The following is a 21,408-nucleotide window of genomic DNA, read 5'->3' as shown; positions in this document are numbered from 1 at the left end:
AGAGGAGGAGAGAAAGGATGGATAAAATAAATTTTTCTCATTTAGAAATGAATAATATATGACGATTCATTTCACTTTTCATTTGTAATTGCCCTAACAGATATCAAGTTAAAACCTAATTAGAGATTAGACCCCATCCATTTAACCTTCCATTGATTTTAAATGAATTCCCATCTTTACACTTAGTATAAATCTAAAGTTCAAGAATACAGACGAAAAGGTAAAACTTAACTAAAAGTTTCATTAAACGCTATGTCCGGTTCTATAGTTAAGCAATTAACACCAAACTATCCACTGCTATTTGCGGTGTTTCAGGAATTCAAATATTTTAACACATACAGCTTAGAATAGATGTTGTGTTGTGTAGCGAATTTAATTTAATTAAGTGATTCATAAAAATCAAAATTTTAATTTGTAATTATTCAAAATTTGAGCTACACAAGTTTGGTTATATTCTTTTTGGGCCTATTAATTCTAGTGTAATATATTTTGGCTTTCCGAGTTTACGCGAACTGCGTCTTCAATCTTGTACACGCAAACAATGGATAAGTATTTCTTTCTACGTAATAAACTCAGTTTTTCATGTCAAAAATTAATTTGATTTCTTAGTATTTAATATCATTAGTTGCAGAAAAATTAGCTCTTTAATTTGGCATAACTTTCATTTTTCTAACTTTAATTGCATTTCAGTTATGAGCTTTAATTAGTAGAATTTTCTTCGTTTCGCTTGTGATTTAGTTAAAGGGGGATGAAATGCCTTCTTTCCGGTTGAAAAGTCACTTTTTGCGAGTTTTCAGCGTTCTTTCGTTGGGACCCTTGCAGGGTTGTTGAAATTCCTAATTTCCCCGGTCGCAGGTGGTGTTTATTTGGCGAGGGTTTGGCGACATAGATTTTCCGTTGAGGTTTCAAAATAGTGGTTTTGGCGAGTTTGATAACATGAGGGTATGCTGTGGTTGCAACTATTTCAACTTTCGGCGAAAAATGGGTTGCGCCAACTTGGCAGTCCGGCGCTCTCCCTTTTAACGGGTTGTTTTGTGGGACGAGCGCACTTTTTACACTTTTAGCACTTTCTGACACTTCTTTTGGCCTTTGAATTGTCCGGAGGCGACAGCTGACTCCGACGAAGAAAATGGAGCTTCGCCCCGATAGACCTACGGGCCTCTTGGCTAAGCGCTGTGAGCGCGGGCCGTAGGTATGGGCATCTATGTCTTCAAAAAAAAATCGAAATTCTTTCATCAGTTTTTTGTTGTGTGTATTTGTGTATCTCAAGAAAAATATACAGAAGTAAATTTCTAGAAAAATGATGCGCACCATTGATTCGTCGCTTCACTCGGAACCAGAGCGTTAATTTAGAACCGTTGATTTTGGAACCTCATTTGCTCATCCTAAAATCTACTAGAACTTCAAGGCTACCGTAATGAATAATTTACAACCGTTGCTTTTGGAACCTCATTTGTTCATCCTAAAATCTACTAGAACTTCTAGGCTACCGTAATGAATCCAGACTGTTCAACGAACATTTTTTTTTCCATTCAACAGGCTGCCAGCACTGTATTTCACTTATCTTGCCATATTGGAACCTCATTTGTTCATCCTAAAATCTACTAGAACTTCTAGGCTACCGTAATGAATCCAGACTGTTCGACGAACATTTTTTTTTCCATTCAACAGGCTGCCAGCATTCCTCATGAGCTTCGATGGATTTTTTTTTTTTTTTTTTTTTTTTTTTTTTTTTTTGATGCTCCTGCTGCTCTTGGAACCGATAAGTTCTTTTTTTTTTTTTTTTTTTGGTTAATTCTTGGTTAGTTAAATATTATAGATTTCTGCAGTTAAAATGATTGAATTAACTTAATTTGTTAATTTGTTGAACCCTAAATTTTTTTTTGTAGTTGATAACTTTATCCTAACTCTATAGAAATCATTTTTCTTTGGTGTATCAATCAAGTAAAAGCATTAAATGGAATAAAGATTTATAACCTTATTAAAATTATTGTAACTTAACTTAATGGTTAAGAAAATTAAGTTCTTCAGGAAATTATTTACTTGAATGTTTTTTTGAATTACTCATTGGTGAGGATGATTTGAAATAGTGCTTGTATTAGAGCATTCTTGTTTCTCAAGACGAACTTGTTTGTAGAATAGTAAATGTGTCATTACTTATCTTTATCCGGTTAAACCATATTTAATTAATCTAAGAAAAAAAATTAAATAATAAAAATTGTTATGTGCAATAATAGTATTTAAATGATGATATTGAGTGCAATATTAAGCAATAATTTTTGTTGTATTGAGGAATTCTGTGTGAAGTGGAAAGTGTAACTTGTTAAATTTTTTTTTTTATTTTCTCCCCGGGGAGGGTAGTGTTCTTAAATTTATAGTTTATTTTGGTATGTTTTACCAGATTTGCAATATTAAATTTAATAGTAATTACAAGGATGTTAAAAAAAATAATTACTTGGAAATGTTTGATGTGTAAAACAATAGTTCAAATTTTGTTGAATATATTTTGATATTTTTTTTTCTAATGGATATATAAATATATATAATTGGCATTAATAGTTAAATAAATAAGTTTTTCTAGATCATTCAAAGGTTAAATTTTTGTGTGTGTGCTCATGATTTTCACCCGTCTCATTCTCAAATTGATTTCAGGGTTAATCCGAAAACACAACGCAAATGTACAGGGCTTATTGATATTAGTATGTTACTGTTGTTAGAAAATTTTAAGTGTTATGTCAACAGAGTAGGAAACCATAACAATTGTGGTACCATGTGATTTTTAACATAACATATTGGTACCGTGACTTTTTAACATAACAGTTGCCAACAGAGACAGTTTTAAACTCACAGGTTCAATGAAATTTTAGGCGTTGAGAAGTTTATCTATTTATTTTTAATTAATAGTTCCTTTCAAGTTTGACTACTTTCCTATTACTCTCTTTTCACCCATGCTTTTCATGGCAGAATGTAAATGAGATAGCGAGCTTTTATTCAGATTAAAATAGAAAGAAGTGCTCTTGCTTAAGCAAGAGTTTCGGAAGTTAGGTTTTAGAGCATGTCTGCTTATTCGAAGCTACGTTGTGCTGTGATTATTAGCAACCTGAGTTAGCGGCATTGAGTGTTTCTAGCCATTTAGCTTTGTTTCGCCGGTTTGCTGCAAATCAGAGTCTTTTCTGCGCGTTGAGGTACTCTATGAGTCATTAGGCTAATCTACCACATCTTGAAATTGCTATTTATTATGTATTTCTGTTAAGCGAGAAGCGTTTGGCTTATTCAAACCCAAGTTAAGTAAGTCACTTGTTGTGTTCGAATAAAAGGGTCTTACGTATACACCCTTCTTCTAATTTCTATTTTGTTTCACAAGGATAGAAGATAATTCTTCAATAGTCCTTTTTTAAATTTATATTTTATGTTCCCAAAAAGACATACACTTTATAAGGTCACTAATGATCAAGAGTCGATTAGGAGTCGATAACCAATATTCACCGACAACTGATTGGCGTAACCAAGATCTCACTGATTATAAAAAAAAACTCAAAGGTATCCTAAACTTTATAATTTAAAAGTCATCCGAGAAGAAACACACAAAAGTAAAAGCAATTACCGATCCAACATGATTGACTTTCCCTTCTTCTTACCAGGAGGAAAAAGACTTTAGTTAAGTCAATAATTTATTGTGGAGAACAAGAATCAGGTAGAATAGTTTTGAACCTGATTAGCACAGGGTTTTGCTAGAAAAAAGAAAAGAACCCCAAATTTCCATAAACTCCCACGAAAAAAGCTATTTTCTTTTTTTTAACGCCAAAATGCCCTTGGCACTTTATACCTGGATTTATGCAGTTTTAACGTATTTCTTTAATTTCTTATAGCATATTTCAAGATGCACGTGTAAAGTTGTCATAATAATATTCTAGGTCGTATACACATGGCCTTGCCACTCAGAGGCCTAAGAATTAAGTTAAGCATTTGTAGGCCAAATAGTAAAGCATTACATCGATACATCAAGCGCGAGCCTCACATAAATGAAATCGAATTTGGGTGCAATTATAATCAGCGATTTCTTTTCAAAAATTTATTTATGTTTATAAAATAATAATAATAATAATAACCATAATAAAACTTAACTTTTTTTCTCAATTTTGCTCATATTCTTATTGCTATATGTGCAGTTATTTGTATTATGATTGCGTTGCATGCTGTAATGTTATAGAGTAAAACGCCCTAGGTCACTCTAAAATTAAACCATTTTTTGAAGGGGTCGATGTTCGAAATGAGTTGTGAATCGCTGGCATACCAGGGATTCCTGACAGTGCCTCACGAACCCGACGAGCTTCTGCGGCTTCTATCCTACACACTAACAGATTTGTTTGTTATTGGTTTGGTTTTTAAACTTAAAAATTTATGAAAAATGAATTTAAATAGTGGCCACATTTTTCATGTAATTTTGATCTAATTGCTTTGACTGGGATTCAAATTGTGTGGCCGTTCCCAACTTGCTAAGAACAAAATAAGATTTGGAACAAAATATGAATTCAAGACTTCGATTTTAAGAAGTTTCTGATAACTTTTAAGCTTGTATTTTTTTATAAGTATGCTTGAAGGCAGCAGTTGTAACTGCTTAGCTCTCGTATGTAATTTTGATTATGTAATATAACATTTGTACATATGTCGCACACAAATGAACACTAACAGATATATAATCACTCACCAATCCCAGATAATCTCTTGCAGGCATGTAATTACATTCAACGAAGATGCAGAAAAATTAGTACAATCAGTTAGAGTAAAATTAGTTAAAAGCGGATTAATATTCAGTAGAGAATAAAAGGGGTAAAATTAAGAATAAAAAAAAGGATTTACGTTTCACACCATTTTAATGCCATTTTTATTTCTATAACTGCAAAACGTAGTTGCCATGTTTAGCTTTATTAAATTCGATGCGATTCTAATTAAATGCGCGTATGATAAATTTGATTTAATTGTATCTCACTCCTCAGGTTCATGGAGAAAAATTACTTACATAATAGAGAATTGTTTTGTTTCAAGCTAAATCTTAGTTTGAAATTATTAATTAAAAAACTAAATTTACACAATCGAGTCATCTTAATATGACCACCAATCAAATCCAGATTAACCATCATGTGCAGTATGAACAGCGACCGTAGGATTTACAAGTTTTATGATAACAAAACGAACTGGAGAGTGTTCACACGGGTATGGAATGATGTTGATTGTAGAGCATTTGACATTTGCTAGAGAGGTGAAGGGCGAATGACCCATAGATCAAGCAACACGACTGAGGTAGTCGTAATCTGATTGGGTTTATGTCTGAAGATTTTTGGGTTTAGGAAAGCACAGTAATGACTTCCTAATGATCTTCCAGCCAATTAGGTACTCTGCACCAAAAAAGGGGCAATTCTATATGTATTGGTTTACTGACCGATTGAAGAACTTTAACTTGCATTTTTTATATCACGAAAGCGCAACTTAGGATATATATTAGATTTATATATAGCTTTGTTCTAACATAGGTTTTTCTATAACCACTACACAACGCGAACAGTATGCAAACTGCGTAGTTTCTGAAATGCTGCCACCTTGATTCGAAAGCCAATATTCATTCGTTTTTTAAGTTATCTGAGCGCGTTTTTATTTAGTTATTACAGCAAAAATTGGAATATTTCTTGAGTGTCTACAACACATTTAATATATCTACGACAGCTACTGCTGATATATGCATTATGTCACTGATTATTCAACGCTGACGTCAAATGTAGAATGTGGTCGCATTAATATAATTCCGTTCTATATTTTAAGGACAATGTTCAATATTTTAAGGAGAATTTTAGTGATTTAGTAATTTGATTTGGTAAATCATTAATGGAAATAAAGTTGTAACTTTGCTACTAAATGTATCAGATAACGAAAGCAGGCAAGTCAAAAGATATCTTGCTTAACCCTTTGCGGCACAGTGTTTCCGATCTGGACACACCTAAAAATTTCCTTCTGTACGCACAGAAAAATTGAATGAAAAAGGATTTATAGGTTACTATAGGTTACTCTGAACCTTCTTTATTTATAGTAGATGGTAGCTCAACACAAACCAGTCCATATATTTTAGCCATGTTTAGTTTTTAAGATTCTCATTTTTGAAAGAAATCTTCCAGACTTTCTTTAGGGTATAAAAGGAATTGTTTGAAAAGCAATTTCTGTGTTATTTTTTTGTCTGTGTTCTAATCTTCTTATTCTATATTAGTTTAAAATTTATACCTTGAAATCTTGCCTAAAATCAAACGGCGAACCCTAGGTGTGCCCAGACCGGGCTCACCGATAATGTAGGACAACTGAGAGTCTGTATTCTTTGTTTATCCGCATCTCATCGGTCAGTTCATTGATCACAATGCTCGTTTCAGCACTCATTTCGTAGCTCTATTCAATCAATGCGCCCTCTTCGGGCACACCAGAAATAAGCGATAAGTGCTATCTTCACAAAATTTTACTTGTCTACTCCTCTAAGCCTAATAGACTGCCTACCATTTTTTTTTTTTTTTTTTTTTTTTTTTTTTAATCAAAACTCCGACTTTAAAGGGAAGCGTGCCGGAAAAGGTTAAGAACTCGACATTGCGAAACGCACGAAAATATCGTCACTCATCATTAACACTTTAAATACAAAATTAAATTTATTTTAAACTACTTTAGGTGACGCTTAAATACAGAAATTGAGTCTGTGACTAAAAGATGAGCAGAAGAGAGACTGTTAAACATATTTCTTAATTTAAGATAAAATAGCAATTTTATTTTTGCTTTAAATTTTTAATAAACTCTTTTAGTTCTGGGAGCGATCAAAGACAGGTAAAAAAGAACTTTAAACTTGCTTTTCTTCGTAGCTTTAAATTATACGTTCAGGTCTTCTCTTCAGTTTTTAAGGTATTGTGTTATTCAATGTTATGATCAGGCTTGTAATGTTTACCTCTAATTACTTCATTGCATAGCTTTAATGAACACTCCTTCTATTTTATTTACTTATTTACATTAATTTTAATTATTTTTAATTTAAATTCAAATTTTTATTTATTCTTATTACAACATAGCCTTATTTAAGATCAATGTTAATCATTTAGATAACTTAATGTTATTTAAAGAGCTTTTTTGCTTTTTATCTACGTTTTAAATTAAATAATATAATATTTAACCAGCTGGCAAAGTCAGCTGCGTACAAATAATGCATATATATTTAAACCTCCATGTGCATAAAATCTCTATACCATGTGCAGTGTAATTACGAAATACTTCCGTCAGTGAGATGAAAGTTCTCTTTGTGATATACTATATCGCTGTTAAAATTAGGCTAAATTTAATATGAGATTGGATTAATTTGCGAAATTCTTTGCTAAATTAAGACCTGTGTCATATTCTACAAAAGTGCATATAATATCATTCTCTAATTTTAACAATCATGTAAAATTGAATATAGCCTCAATGCTCAGCTTTTTTTTTATGTCTGTAAAATATTATTATTTATTTTCATGAATATGAAATTTATAGTTTTCTTAAATGTATTGCTTATACTGTGATAATCTTTTAAAACATTATGACGTCAACTCTCATTAAAATGACTCTTATCCGAAGTTCATTTTTATTTTACAGGCTTGGCACAAGAGATACTTAGTGCTCCGAGACGAAACTCAAGACCGTAGCCCTTCTCTGGAAATGTATGAGAAAGACGAACTTCTCACGGCTCCTTTGGGGCTCACCGGTCCAAAGCTCATCCTAGATCTCGGTCAGTGCGTCCATATAGGCTTCACTTCAGATTCAACACGTTTCCCTTACGCATTAGTGATCGTGTGCCAAGGAAGATCTCCCCTACTTCTTGCTGCTGAAGATGAGCTAAGTGCCAGATCATGGCTTTTGGCTTTAGGCCTCATCACACACAAAGGAAGCTCCGGTAAATATATTGTTACGAATTTTGCACATGAATAGATAATTTTAGGATAGATAATATACTCATATATAAGAAATAGTTATATTTTTATGTAATGTAACATGAAAAATTGAGAGAAACGATGCATTGCTGAAAAAATAAAAACACAGGGGCAAGTTTGTTTAACATTGAGTAAATGGTTATTTCGCTAATTTGACGAAAAATTTTTAAACTATCAAATGGTCGTCAAACTTCAAGACCATCTGGTGACATTTTGACCCGGCCCCTGTATAACTGTAATGGATATTGTAACTGAATATATATAATTGATGTTCTTTGTAACTGTAATGCTTTTCGGCACTCATATCCCTTCCAATAATTTCGAGTACTAGAAATATCTCGGCAGCAAAGTGAAAACTATAGAATACCAGAGATAATGTAGGTTTGTCAGTTGCTGTTAATTGGTAGTTCAGCTTGATTTCATAGTAATGAAATATATCCGGGTTAGCTTCGCTCCTTAGATCCGCTTTGCATTGCATTGTGTTTAACGTTCTTAGTAGTTTGAAAAGTAACTACTTATTATACTCTATGATACTGTAGACATACTCCGTGATACTGTGTATGACTATTTTTGTGGAAAGTTCCAGAACTGTGAAGTGTTTCGTTTGCTAAAATAAATTTTATCAGGCTATCATCAATTCTCTGTGTATTTAATCTATTACGAATCTGCACGCACGCAACAATATTATCGTCTACTATTAAAACACGTTAATAATAAATAAGAAGAAAAGTATTTTATATGTAAGCTGTTTTGACAAAATGTTTTATTGCAAGACTAAAAAATGAACGCATGGTTTGAAAGTGGTAATTGTCAAAATTTCTACTAAATTTTAAAGTATGTATTTCAGAAACAAATCGGGATTAAAATTTAAATTTTCTGCGTCTTTTAGAATAGATTAAAACCTACAAAACAGTCCAAAAACAGAAATTAAACTTATATGTGACCTATTTTCCTTATCCAGAAAGCTTCAATGAGAAACATTAAGAAAACGTAACAATTTTAATTCATGAATTAATGATATAGTTCTCCGCTTTAGTCTACAATGTACATAGGCGTGGAGAGGTAATGAATAAAATGTTAGAGTTTGGTCAATAATTAAAAATATCTTTCTTATTATCCAATAATAACTAAAACCAGTTTATTCTTGACGTTTATTTAGAAAATCTGTTGAAGATTGTTAAAACTCAAATATATACTAAATACTGATAGGTAAATCATAGCCTATGCTCGTTTTGAAAACAATCCTGGATTCATAAACGATCTTTATTATCAGGCTGTTAACAGTCAAATAATACTTTTTCTTCAAGCCCTATCTATAATAACTCAGTGAGATCCAGAGCTTAAGTCGTAATCAGTTTTAAATAATTCATAGAAGATTTTTATTTTTATGACTTCTTACGCGAGTATAGGATAAATTATTCATGTGAGTTATTGTTAGTGAAGATTATTATTAGTAACAGATAAGCGCATCTGCAGCTTATCTGTTAACAAACTCTGTTAAAACGGGCGTAGGTATAGCAACATGTTTGAAAATTAGTCCTGAACGAGATTATTTATTCTTTAGGAAAAGGCAACGAGGAAATTAGTAAATGAAATAAAAAGAATGGATATGGAAAACAAGACGCTTTTATATAAGTGTTAATCATGTTAAGCAATTTATACGTGCGAGCATAATTACAATCCAGCGTTAATATAGTGGACAACATGTTTCTCGAGAGAATTTATCTCTATATTTAATAATGCAAAGGAAGCATATATAAATTCTAATTTATGATAATATAAATTGACGTAATGTTAACAGGAATTTAGTAATAAGCGAGATTATTTTAAACTTCAATCTCTGCAGCTGTTTGATTCTAAGTAGTTTAAATATAATGAACTATATTTAAACAGCTTGGAAGTTTACAATTCAGAGTGGGGATTGGTAATCTTAACACAAAAATGTCTTTGTAGGACATTTATTGGGAACTAAAAAATTTATTCTGTAATTTCTCGTCATTAATTGCAATCGTAATTCACTGTAACAATAATTCACATGATAAAAATTAACCAAATGTATAAAAGCTATTCTGTTTTGCCTCGTACACTGTTTTTTAGGATTACATGTTTTCTTCCGAAACAAAATTCCAAACCCTGTCAGTCAGGATTAGCAAGCCCATACCAGTCCACTGGAAAAGGTTAGGGTGGTATTATTTAATTAAGGAAAAGCAGACTAAAACAATCTGCCTTCAAGCAGAAACAATTTTGTGGAAATCTTTTCTGTGTAAATTCCCCGTATTCACTAGGAAAACCGCAAAAACGAACATGCGTCCAGGCTGTTTATTATGATTTGAATCACGGCCGAGCTGCGTGTGATCGGCGGTCATTAAAATAACGAAGTATATATTCTCCAAATATGTTGTTATAAAATAATCTTGTATTATTGTTGCATACTAATGAAAGGTTTCCTCCCTTCTTAACAATGAAGCCATTGTAGCAGCAATTTGAAATAATTTGATATGATAAAATTTAAAACATAGGTGATGAAAAAGGTTGTTTTAAGAATATACGTTGCAAATTAAAATAAATATCTCCTGAGCTTCCAATTTAATTCTCAATTTCTATTATGCTTGAATCAAAATTTGTTTTATTTTAAGAGTGGAAAAAACATTTTCATGGAAACATCTCCCTTTAAAAATAATGTAAAAGCTATTGTCTACATTAATATAATTATGAATAGGATTTTTTATTTCCAGCAGATTTTGGAAAAAGTTATACATGTTAAAAAACAGTCGAGTAAAAGTATAATAAATTCTCGCTATTTCTATTAAAATGCAAGCATTATTGAGAGCAAGTACGTTTTAACAACTTAAGAATAAATTTAAATGAGAAGATAAATGTTCAAAGAAGACTCAGTGGGAAACCTAAATTATTTTTATGAAGAGAACTTAAAAGTCGAATTTTTTTTATGTCCCGTGTTAAGTGCTAATTAAAAGCTAACGAAATTCTCGACAGCATTTCAAAAAGGAACGTGCAAATTATATTACACGTAATCAATCTTTTAAAGAGGCGTCGTATTAAGAGTTTCCCACATTCTTTTCTAAATCTTCTTAAAACAAAAAATTCTCATTTTTATATCAGTACCTTAGTATTTCGAAGACCAGTTCTATGTTTATGGCAAATAATAAATAATAATAAATAATGGATATTTATGGCAAAACATTTGTGTCACATACGAAACTCCATTCATTCTGATGATCAAACCCCATTTATATGATAAGGATGTACAAAAATTAGATTATTTCGAAGCAGGAGACATGACAAATGTGTCATAAAAGGGGCGGGACTCGAACCTCGGAAATATGCGCCGAAGGTGCTGACCAATACATCACAATGGCATGCTAAGAAGGCGGAAGAAATACCTTATAAGGACTCTGTGACAACAAATGCACCTGTACCTCCACCACAGAGGACCATATTTTTAAACAAGTGCAATAAAAGATGAAACTAAGTGACCGAATGGAGACATGCTTCCTATAATAATAAGTACCGCTTTTACTTTTGTTAAAATGCTGTTCAGTGAACGGCTTAGAAGCATCTAGGATATGCTTCATTATCCCTTATTCTTCACTATCTTTCTACATCGTTATTTCAAAAACAATAGAGTCCTTTGTAGTTTCCGAGGAAGTATTTTATCCCATTCCTCCTGAACAGCTTTCTAAAGTCCAAGGAGGGTTATAGGTCGATGTTTGGGCAATCCTTTTCTTAAAAGTCCAAAAGGGCAAAAATTCATGGATGATGCATCAGAATATTTAGTAGGGATATGAGTGAAGAATTAGTGGCTTGATACCCGTTTTTTGTTCAATTTTTATCAGGAAATTAACAGTGTATTTTCACGTGTGACTGCTTGATTTTGACGGACTTTTATTTTGATACAGTTCTACTGTTTGATGACACTGTGGCTAAAGATAAGGTATTTCATATTTGAAAATTACATATCAGATATATTTATGATATTATGTGAAATTGATCTTAACATCTTTCTCCACTCTCTTTATTTTTTGTTCCCCGTTGTATGAAAACCAACAACAATCCTAAATCCTTTTGGAAAACTTTCTTTAGCCTTTTTCAACCATGTTTTAATATACTTTTCTCCTATTTGATGAAAATAATGCATCTCGTTGCATTGCAGTCATTTAAATGTAACCAAGATTCATCCTATTATGACAACAGTTTTCCGTTTTTATCCGGATAAATGTTTCCCATAAAGAATTCTGCAGCGCGTCCTGCGTTCGGCGATATCTCCTAGAGAAAGATGATGCAGATTATGTTTTTTCACCTTCTTAAGATTAAAATCAGCATTAATCACTTTGTTTACGGTTGACAGTGAATATATTAAGGATTTTGCCACTGTCCTTTGACTAGGCGGAATTTCTTTTAGCATTAGAGATCTTACTTAAATTCGAAACATTTCGTTTTCTCCTTGGATATGCATTAGGAAGTATTTCCCATTTGAAACCAAACTTTGACATTTTTTTCCCTTTCTTGTAGATAATATTACCTATCGTATCTTTAGATATCGGAAAACGGTGGCTTTCACGGTATTTTGTAATAACTAAGTACGAATAAATTTCATTCGAAAGAGCCCAGACATAGCCTTCTACCCACCGGCTTGTTTAAAACCACCATTTTGCATGTAAACAAAACTGTCAAGCAGGAGGTGATAATTAATACTTTCAAAAATTTAGCTGCAGTTAAAAAACACATTTCTAAGAAGAGGATGTTTTTATAGTAAAGCAAAATCGTCTAAAAATGTGCGAACAGCCTCTGTGCAATAGAAATGAGATAATCAAACGTAACAAAGCATGACATAATGTTGTGAGGTATCATTTTATATAATCAAATGATATCTCTAATACTCATTTCAGTTATTTAACAGTTTAGAGCTTCATAGATTCGACTGTAATTGTTGTTGTTTCGCCATGTTTAAAGAAGCGCTTGGAACCACTTTTGAATACCTGAGCTTGAGCTTCACTGGCCTTCATGTTACAGCTGATGTGAAAGATATTTCTTATCATGGCTTTCCATTTCTCTAGACTTATTTCCGATATGATACATATGAGAACTTTCTGGACAAGAGGTTGCGAGCCCGACACTCTTGCAACTATTCTGAGTATTTTGCACAATTAAATCCATGTTCATTTCAGAAGCATACTATATTTTTCAGAAAATGAAAGAAAAGAAAGTAAGTAGGTTGCCATAAATTAAGAATTTCGCTAAGTGAGTTATTCATGGCGCAAACTGTAAAAAATTCGCAAGATAAATTTTGAAATTTCTCCGTAAATTTCGCACTAAATTTTACAACATTTAATATTTAGGCATAATTTGAGTCGTAGAATTGATAATATGGATATTGACATGTCATGTCAGAAAAAGGTCCAATTTTGTGTCAAAAGACCTACATTAGAACAATGCTATATATAAATCTTATACATAGCCTACGTGGCGCTTTCGAGACATGAAAAGCGTAATCGGCTCAATAGAACGGCAGATAGAGAACTGTCCTTTTTTACTAGATTAATGAATTGCTTATATAAGTTAAATATATAAGTTTAAAATTTTGTTAACTTAATTTTTACTCATTTTCAGGTTTTTAATGCTTACGTATTATTCTTGCTTTTTCAGTTGTAGAGTCATTAGGTTTAATTTGATGCTGGAGACGTTAATGAGCAATGCTCTCGCCGGGACTCTAACCTGGACCTCTCGAACACGCGCCGAGTGTGGTAACCTTAACAACACGAAGGCATTTAGAAAGGAAGGAGAAAATACCTTATATAGTAAAAATTTATTAGTCAAGTCAAAATTATAAAATACAGAGTTAAAAGTCTCCATTCTTTCTTGAGATTCTCATTCATTGAGATAACGAATCATTATACGAACATGATTTTAAAAAATTTTAATTCTGAAAACACATGTCTGCAGTGTTATCATCATGCCATGATTTGAATGCTTTTTTTTAGAGCATGATATTTTTGACGATGATGTTTTAAAACTGCGAAGCTTTTGAATCAATTTATTTTCTACGATGATTGTATACTACGATGTTTCTCCTTGCTTTCTTTTCTCTTTTACGATGTTTTGTACTACGATGTTATTCGCTTGCCTTGTTCTCTACGCAATGTTTTTGCTTTTAACCGAAATCATTCACAAAAAATACATTGAGAAACGGGTGGACGGCTGACGGAAGTAAGCTGCTCGCTGATCCGGTCAAAATTCTGTCTCTAAATTGCACATACTTTCGTTATTTAAACTCCACCTTATATGAATTCTGCAGAGACCGATAGAACAGGACGTAAAGCAGCCTATCATCTAAAAAAATTGCAGTGCCTATTTTACTCATTTTAATTGAATTATTTTTGAAAATGAAATCAGATGGATGAACAAGTTAAATCCCCTCGCTGGCATTACAATATTTATACCAACAGAAAATAATAATCGGATTATTCCGATGGTTCAGTTATCTTAATAAGCCTATTCTTTTGCATAGCTGGAGCTTTGTTGCAAAGAAAATTCAGCTATAAATTATATCTAAATTATTATAAATTTCTAATGGAATCCATGTATAAGATCTGACTTGTATTATTAATTTCTTTAGCTCTTTTTGACGGTTTTTAAGCTTGTTGTTTTTACTCTTGCTGTTAGACAAAAAGATTCTTTTTAGGCATTTTATTTCAATTATTTGCAACAAACCGCTTCGTTACAAACTCTTTTTTTTTTAAAAAAAATTAAAACTACTGTTTTAATCACAGTCTTGCGATAAACCGAGGCGTTGCAACTCCTTTTCAAAGTATTGACTGAGGTAATTTACTTACCATAAGTGGCGCAACACTTGCATTAATGATTTTATTGCCCTTAGTTATTCTTATAATACCATTTCAAACTGAGTAGTTAATATGTTTTTTAACATACATACATACATACAACACCGTTTTTGTATAAAAAAAAAATTACCTTTTCGTAACAGACACGGAAATCTTTCTTTTATTCCAATTTCTGTAAGATACTTAAATTTCTTAAGGCCATTTAGGTAAAAAACTGAAACATGAAACTTTCGATGCATGGCAATAAATTTATCATATTTAAAGCATTTCTTGTGATTTATTATTGCCTTTTCATATCGTAAAATCTAATACGCTGGTAACTAACGTTTTTACATGAGTAATTTCTACATTAATGATCCTTTATATGTTACTTACGTAATGTTGCTTAAAAATTTGTATCAAATAATGTATCTTTGATGAATTAATTATAAAACAATCTAGGTTAGGTTCTAGATTATAATTCATCAAAGATACTTAGTAATAAAAAACCAGAATTAACCGTGCTGGGAAATCTGTTTTTCCCTTTATTTATATGGACGTAGATAAATAGATGACAGATTATATATATATATATATATATAATACAATAAACTTACGAAATAGTTAATAAAATCTAAATCATTTAAGTGACTATCATATTGCTTGCCGTTCATTTTATATTTTCATTTGTTCTTCGATGGCTTCTTGAATTTTTTAGTATTTATGTGTCATTAATTCAGAACCGCGCTGTTGTACTTTCCTCATAGCTTATACGAGTCGGAGTGATGAAGACACAAACTGTTTTGTTTTTTACTGAAAATTTGTGTAATTATCGGTTTACAACACGTTGATCCATTTTAATTTATCCAGCCTGTCATATGAAGACACGAAATGTTTTGTAGTTTGCCGAATTTTTCAAATGCAGTCAATGTTTTTCAAAATCAATTCAGAAACAAGCTGATCCATTTATTCTCTGAGTACACCAACCCCTTTAGAAAACGTAACGAGTAATGTAAATTCTTCAATAAATTTTTTTATTTTGCATTTTCTCCACTTAATGATTATTGAATTCCAAAACTAAGAAGGCGGGAGAAATAAGCTTCTTAGCATGCCTTCGTGGTGTAATGACCAGCACGTTCGTCGCGTATTCAAGAGTTCCGAGGTTCGAGTCCCGGCGAGGGCATTTCATATTTTTCTAACATAACTGACCTGTAGTGCCTATTGAGAGGTGAAGCAGGCGGAATAATAATAATAATAATCTTTCATGCTTTCAAAAAATACCTAATGTCTCAACAGTGTTGCCCAAACTAAAAATTGGCGATTGGGTCCCTTAATTCCCAGTCGCCATTTAAAAGGGGAGTATATAAAGTATTTCTCCCGCCTTCTTCGCATGCCTTCGTGGTGTAATGGTCAGCAGACTCAACGCGTATGCGAGAGGTCCGAAGGTCGAGTCCCGGCGAGAGCATTGCACATTTTTCATGTCTCCCGTATCGAAATAACCTAATGTCTCTACAAACTGGTCAAGTTTTCTTATTTCTTTCACAATGATTTATCGTTTTCGCAGAATAAATCTATTTTATTACCAACTCTTCATTCTAAGTCTAATATGTGTTGAATTCAAATTATCGGTGTAATTTATCAAAAGAGACATACACACATATATATGTTAAGATAAAAAGTATGTAAATCAAAATTATAATTTAAACTAACGGCAAAACGTTTAAATTCCCTCTCTCTGTTCTAAAATTCGTAATAACTTCTCTCGATTGCGTCATTTCTAGACCTTTCCTTTTTGCATGGCTTGCGCAGCGCTGATGACGTAATAATTGGGAACTGAAACATTAAACTCAAACCAAAACCTTTCTCTCCGTGTGTTTCCATCTTCCATAACTACGCACCTTAGATTTTGCTTCTGTGCTGCTTAGATGCTGTTTCATTCTACACTGCACCTATTGCAACAGTATCAAAAATGTAAATGTTCTTCAATAGTGCCAAGTGATTGTGGCCACAAACGACAACTGGAAAATAAAAATGGAATTAAAACCGCATCGACTGCCAAGCTTTTTAGATATTACGAACTCAACATATTAGCATATGCAATAGATCCCTATTCCTCTTTAATATAGATATAAGTATGCATCAGCACTGCTCCTGTCTTTCGATGCATGGCAATAAATTTGCTTGCTATTATGATATATACATACATATACACACATAGATAGATATACATGTGTTTTTAATATAAATATTCTTCTACAGGTCACTGTCCAAGGACTTCTTTTAATCCACCTCCATCCCTGCTCCTGGATCCAGGTCGCCGCAGTAACAGGAACAAGTCTGCGTACCGGGAGACATGCTCATTGCCTCAGGAGTCTTCTGCTCCTCTTTCCGTAGAGAGCACAGCTGCCACTCTCCTACCAGAAGAATACAATGACAACGACATGGATTGTAAGTTACAACAGGAAATATAATTACTTATGCATAATATAGCTTTACTAGACATGCTTTTTTCTTCAGATTTTTGTCCCTTCATTCAATAAAATGTACTTTCGTTTTCTGAATTTTGAAATGACAAGCAGTCTTTCCTTTTCGCTGTGGATTATCCTTTCTGAAGGACATTCTGGTTTTAAAGGGAAATTATGATTAAAATAAATTAAAACGAAGTTCTGGAATATTACTATATGATGCAGTTGGAAGCTCTGAAATTATGAAATTCGCTTAAATTTTGTATCAAATAAAAGTACGCCGAAATAAAAATACACTTTTTCACATTATCAAAATTGATACTGTCAAAGGTGTTTAAATGGCAAAGCAAAAAGGTATAACTTTTACAGGTGATAATATAGTAAAATAAAAATAAGAAAACGTCAAAAGTCAATATCTACTCAGGCATTTAGCGCTCCATAAGCTCATCACCTCGAAGGCTCCATACAACGCCGAGCATCGTTGCATCCTCCCGATCAGCGGGCAATCCGGGTTGTTTCAGATGCTACTATAAAGCACATGGTTCTCTAGACTCAGGACGTTTATCTACTACTTTAAATACAAAATGATAAGGATAGTTAGTAGCTAGCTGTCCATCCCATTTAAGTTTCAAGTCTGTATGAATATCATTTTCTGTAAACCTATTTATGTTCAGCTATTGGCTATAGTGATTTATCATTTGACACCTCTTTCCTGGTACATCGGTTCCTTCCATATCCATACTATCGGTTCCATATTTATATGAACCTGTTTCCTCTCTGCATCGCAGCAAACATGAATCCAATTGAAACAAATAATTTTGACGGAAATGACTCTCGCGAGTCCCTTCAGAGTCGGTGCAATGTAATTTTAGTCAGTATCTCAACAGAGAGCTTTGGGAGTTAATAATATGATCACTCAGTTAGAGTAACAGTGAAAAAGGACAAGTTTGTTTAAGCGAAACAGATAGCAGTGACCACCACATCAAAGGCGGGTTGTGGGCTTCTTACAAAAAATTAAATGTAAAAGTAGAAAAGTAAATTATTACTCCAGCATCGCATTATCATTTACTAATGGAGTTATGATGATTATAAAAACATAACTATTACGGTTTTTATTCTTGATATTTATTTATCCTTTATTTCGTGAAATTATGACGGAGCTTGAAAGCGATAGCCAATTTTAAATTCAGTAAAAGAACAATGAACATTCTGATAATTCTTAAGAGCAATATTTACTTATTCCAGTTCTCATTTCTCAAACATAATTGCTCATTTGATACATCGATATGCCATTAATTATTTTCTGAAACTTTAAAATTGATTTTTGAAGATATATAATCTTTCAGAGATACATAAAATTTAAATTTCTATCAACTAAGAATCCTTTCTGGGAAGGAAAATAAGTAAAAATTTACGTAGCATTAACATAATGCTTCCCTTTCGAAAGAGTTTCTAAGAAATCTGTCTGGCATAAAATGTTTGCCTTTGAATCATATAATCTTAACTTTCAGTTATTAGTGTTTCTTCCTCGTTTTGCAATTCCATTTTTGATTATGTTGACAAAATTTCTCATTTGGGCTTCAGGTGTTTTGCAACTGAATATTAATTTGAGATATTAGCTTCAAGGAATGCTATAGTTTAGACAAATGCACAAAATTGTGCATCCTTAACTAAAAGTAGAACAGAGAGTTTTAAAGCACTTATTTTCCAAAAGGAAAAATTTTATACATCACATTGACGTAATGTTTTAACAGAAGTTTTGTTTTAGAATACTAAAATCTGTCTTCATGATTAAGAGATTTCCTGGAAATTAGGAAAAAAAAATTCTTTTATGAACAGAGATTCGTTAATAAAATATCAGATCAGTTTTCATATATTACACATTAAGGTTTAAAAACCATATGGAATTTGGAAGGTTTTGTTCATTGTTATAAATTACAAAAAACATTCATTGATATCTCGAAGTGACAGTAATTTTGCTTTGATTACAAACTAAATAATAAAAGAAAGTTACTTTTTGTTTTAATGGTAGGCACAAAGAAAAATACTAATTTATAAGGGCTGCAATCAAATTCCGCTTTAGGGTAGGTAAGTTACGCATGAAGAATTATCTTATTAAACTCAGAGATTAATTCCGCTCCTTTATCGTACTCACAATAAAATCAAACAAAAAAGAATTTATTTCCTAAAAAAAAGAAAGAAAGAAAGAAATGAAAATAGAAATGCGAATAAATACATGTAATTAGAACTTAGAACATTTCTGCGATATTTGAAGTAATTGAATTCTTATTAAGAAATGGAAACGTTTTAGCACTAAAACACTTAACAAATATTCCAGAAAGGAAATAACATAGTTTCATACAACTGGATCATTCATCGTCTTTAAAAAACAGTTTCTACCACATGTAAAAGAAAAACTTCACAAAGATTAAAAGAGATACGATACAAAACCACTCAAAAACTATTAATGTCCATGCAGTGACTGAACTTGAGTCCCATGTTGGGGACCTTACCACAAGAATTACAGAGGCGAACGTCCTTGATGTAGAACATCTTTAAATAATGGCATTAACTCATTAAAAGGAGGCATTAACTCCTTTTAATGAGTCCCTTTAAAGAAAAAATATTATTTCTAACTCTCTAGTACGTACGTAGAAAATGTACTTCTTCGTCTAGTTTTAATGATTTATTTTTCAAGCAAGATATAAACGGTGAAAGTAATTTAATTTTCTAGAAATGAAATTCCCTCAAATTAGAGAAGCGATAAAGATAGTTTCTTTTGTGGGCTTCATACTCAGGAAGTAACGTATAGCCTTATGCTGGAAAGTACTCTGAATGAGACTAAATATGATGCATCGAGATCTTTTATAAACGAGGTGAGAAAGGCACAAATTCCCAGAAGACTAGCACGCTTCTGAGAATTTGTTTATTTGAGATTATGGCAAAGTCTTGAGGGCTATCTGCCTAAGGAGAGAAATGCCTTCGTGGAGGACTTTCTTAGGGAAATTGGCTCGTTTACACGTTACACATGAAAAAAACCACGAAAACACCCGTGCAGCCAGCCCGTTTGCGGGATTCGAACCTCGGTCTGAGAATTTGTATAAGGCACTGAGCTGTAGCATATCACACGCACCGAAATTTTATGAGCTGCGGGTCACATGAATGAAGAGAATTTATTGCTGTGATTAATCTCCTAATCTGGCACAGATAAGATCCACTTATTTATTTTATTATAGAGATAGATGCTTACGCAGTTGCATTGCAGGGTATTGGGCACATATTATACACTAATGTACAAAATTAAGAGAATTTACAAATTATTTCTGTATTTACAGAACGTATTGAGACAAAGTTAATAATTACGCAGCCGAAGTATCATGTAATTATTCAGAGTGAAATACGTAAGAGTACACGTGCAGGTCTGTGGGGCTGTGATTGTGAAGACGATATAAGCGCACGCGGAGTTTTCGGCGATGTATGTGCTCGCACTCCTTCACGACATTCACCAAGTTTCTCGCAAGTGTTGGATAAATTTTATAAGGTATCAAGGAAGAGAATTGTAGGTAAATTGGATGCAGTCCATTCACAAGCACAATTGATTACAGAGATCAGTGTAATTCCAGTATCGTCTGCAATTTGACGGAACACTTTCTGAACCCTCGATCCATATACAGAAAACCTGGAAACGTTCGCCCTAGATTCACAACGCCGAATGAGGATCGTTATTTGGTTTCAGTGCGGCGACACAGAACTGCTAAAGCTGCATACTGCCACTAAAATCCGAGATTCGTGATTTACAATTCCCCGCAGGTTTCATTATATAGGGCTGTATTACAGAAGACCTCCAATCTTTCCGTACCGCTCATTGTGTATAAAAGGCAGAGCATTAACAGTATATAAGCAATATGCGTCTTAGACACGCTTCAGTAGAATACCATGCTTTTTGCAGATGAGTCGAGATGCAGCCTGGACACTGATTCTACGGCGTACCTATAACTGGAGAGAATCTGGAACACTATGCCACCCTTCCCTCATCAGGGAAAAGGGATGCTTTAATTGAGCCCTTAACCCTATACAGCATGTTTGGAATGCTCTTGGAAGGGCAATTTCTTCTCGCCATTT

The 21,408-nt window shown here is 32.7% G+C and overlaps 1 protein-coding gene across 1 annotated transcript in view; it reads left to right on the top strand.

Annotated features, from left to right (window-relative positions):
• Positions 1-4,591: 4,591 nt before the first annotated feature.
• Positions 4,592-21,408, top strand: part of LOC118182927 (uncharacterized) — a 135,697-nt gene continuing 118,880 nt past the window's right edge. Inside the window, exons 1-3 of the mRNA XM_035352407.2 lie at positions 4,592-4,627; positions 7,648-7,945; positions 17,081-17,269. Coding sequence (XP_035208298.2) covers positions 4,592-4,627; positions 7,648-7,945; positions 17,081-17,269 — 523 coding nt within the window. The remainder of the gene's footprint in view (positions 4,628-7,647; positions 7,946-17,080; positions 17,270-21,408) is intronic.

Source organism: Stegodyphus dumicola, chromosome 7, assembly GCF_044657685.1.
Source record: "Stegodyphus dumicola isolate Sdum_Otavi_A_Nest chromosome 7, ASM4465768v1".
Taxonomy (NCBI): domain Eukaryota; kingdom Metazoa; phylum Arthropoda; class Arachnida; order Araneae; family Eresidae; genus Stegodyphus; species Stegodyphus dumicola.
The sequence above is the reverse complement of the archived record's forward strand: the minus strand, read 5'-3'. Positions and strand labels throughout refer to the sequence as shown.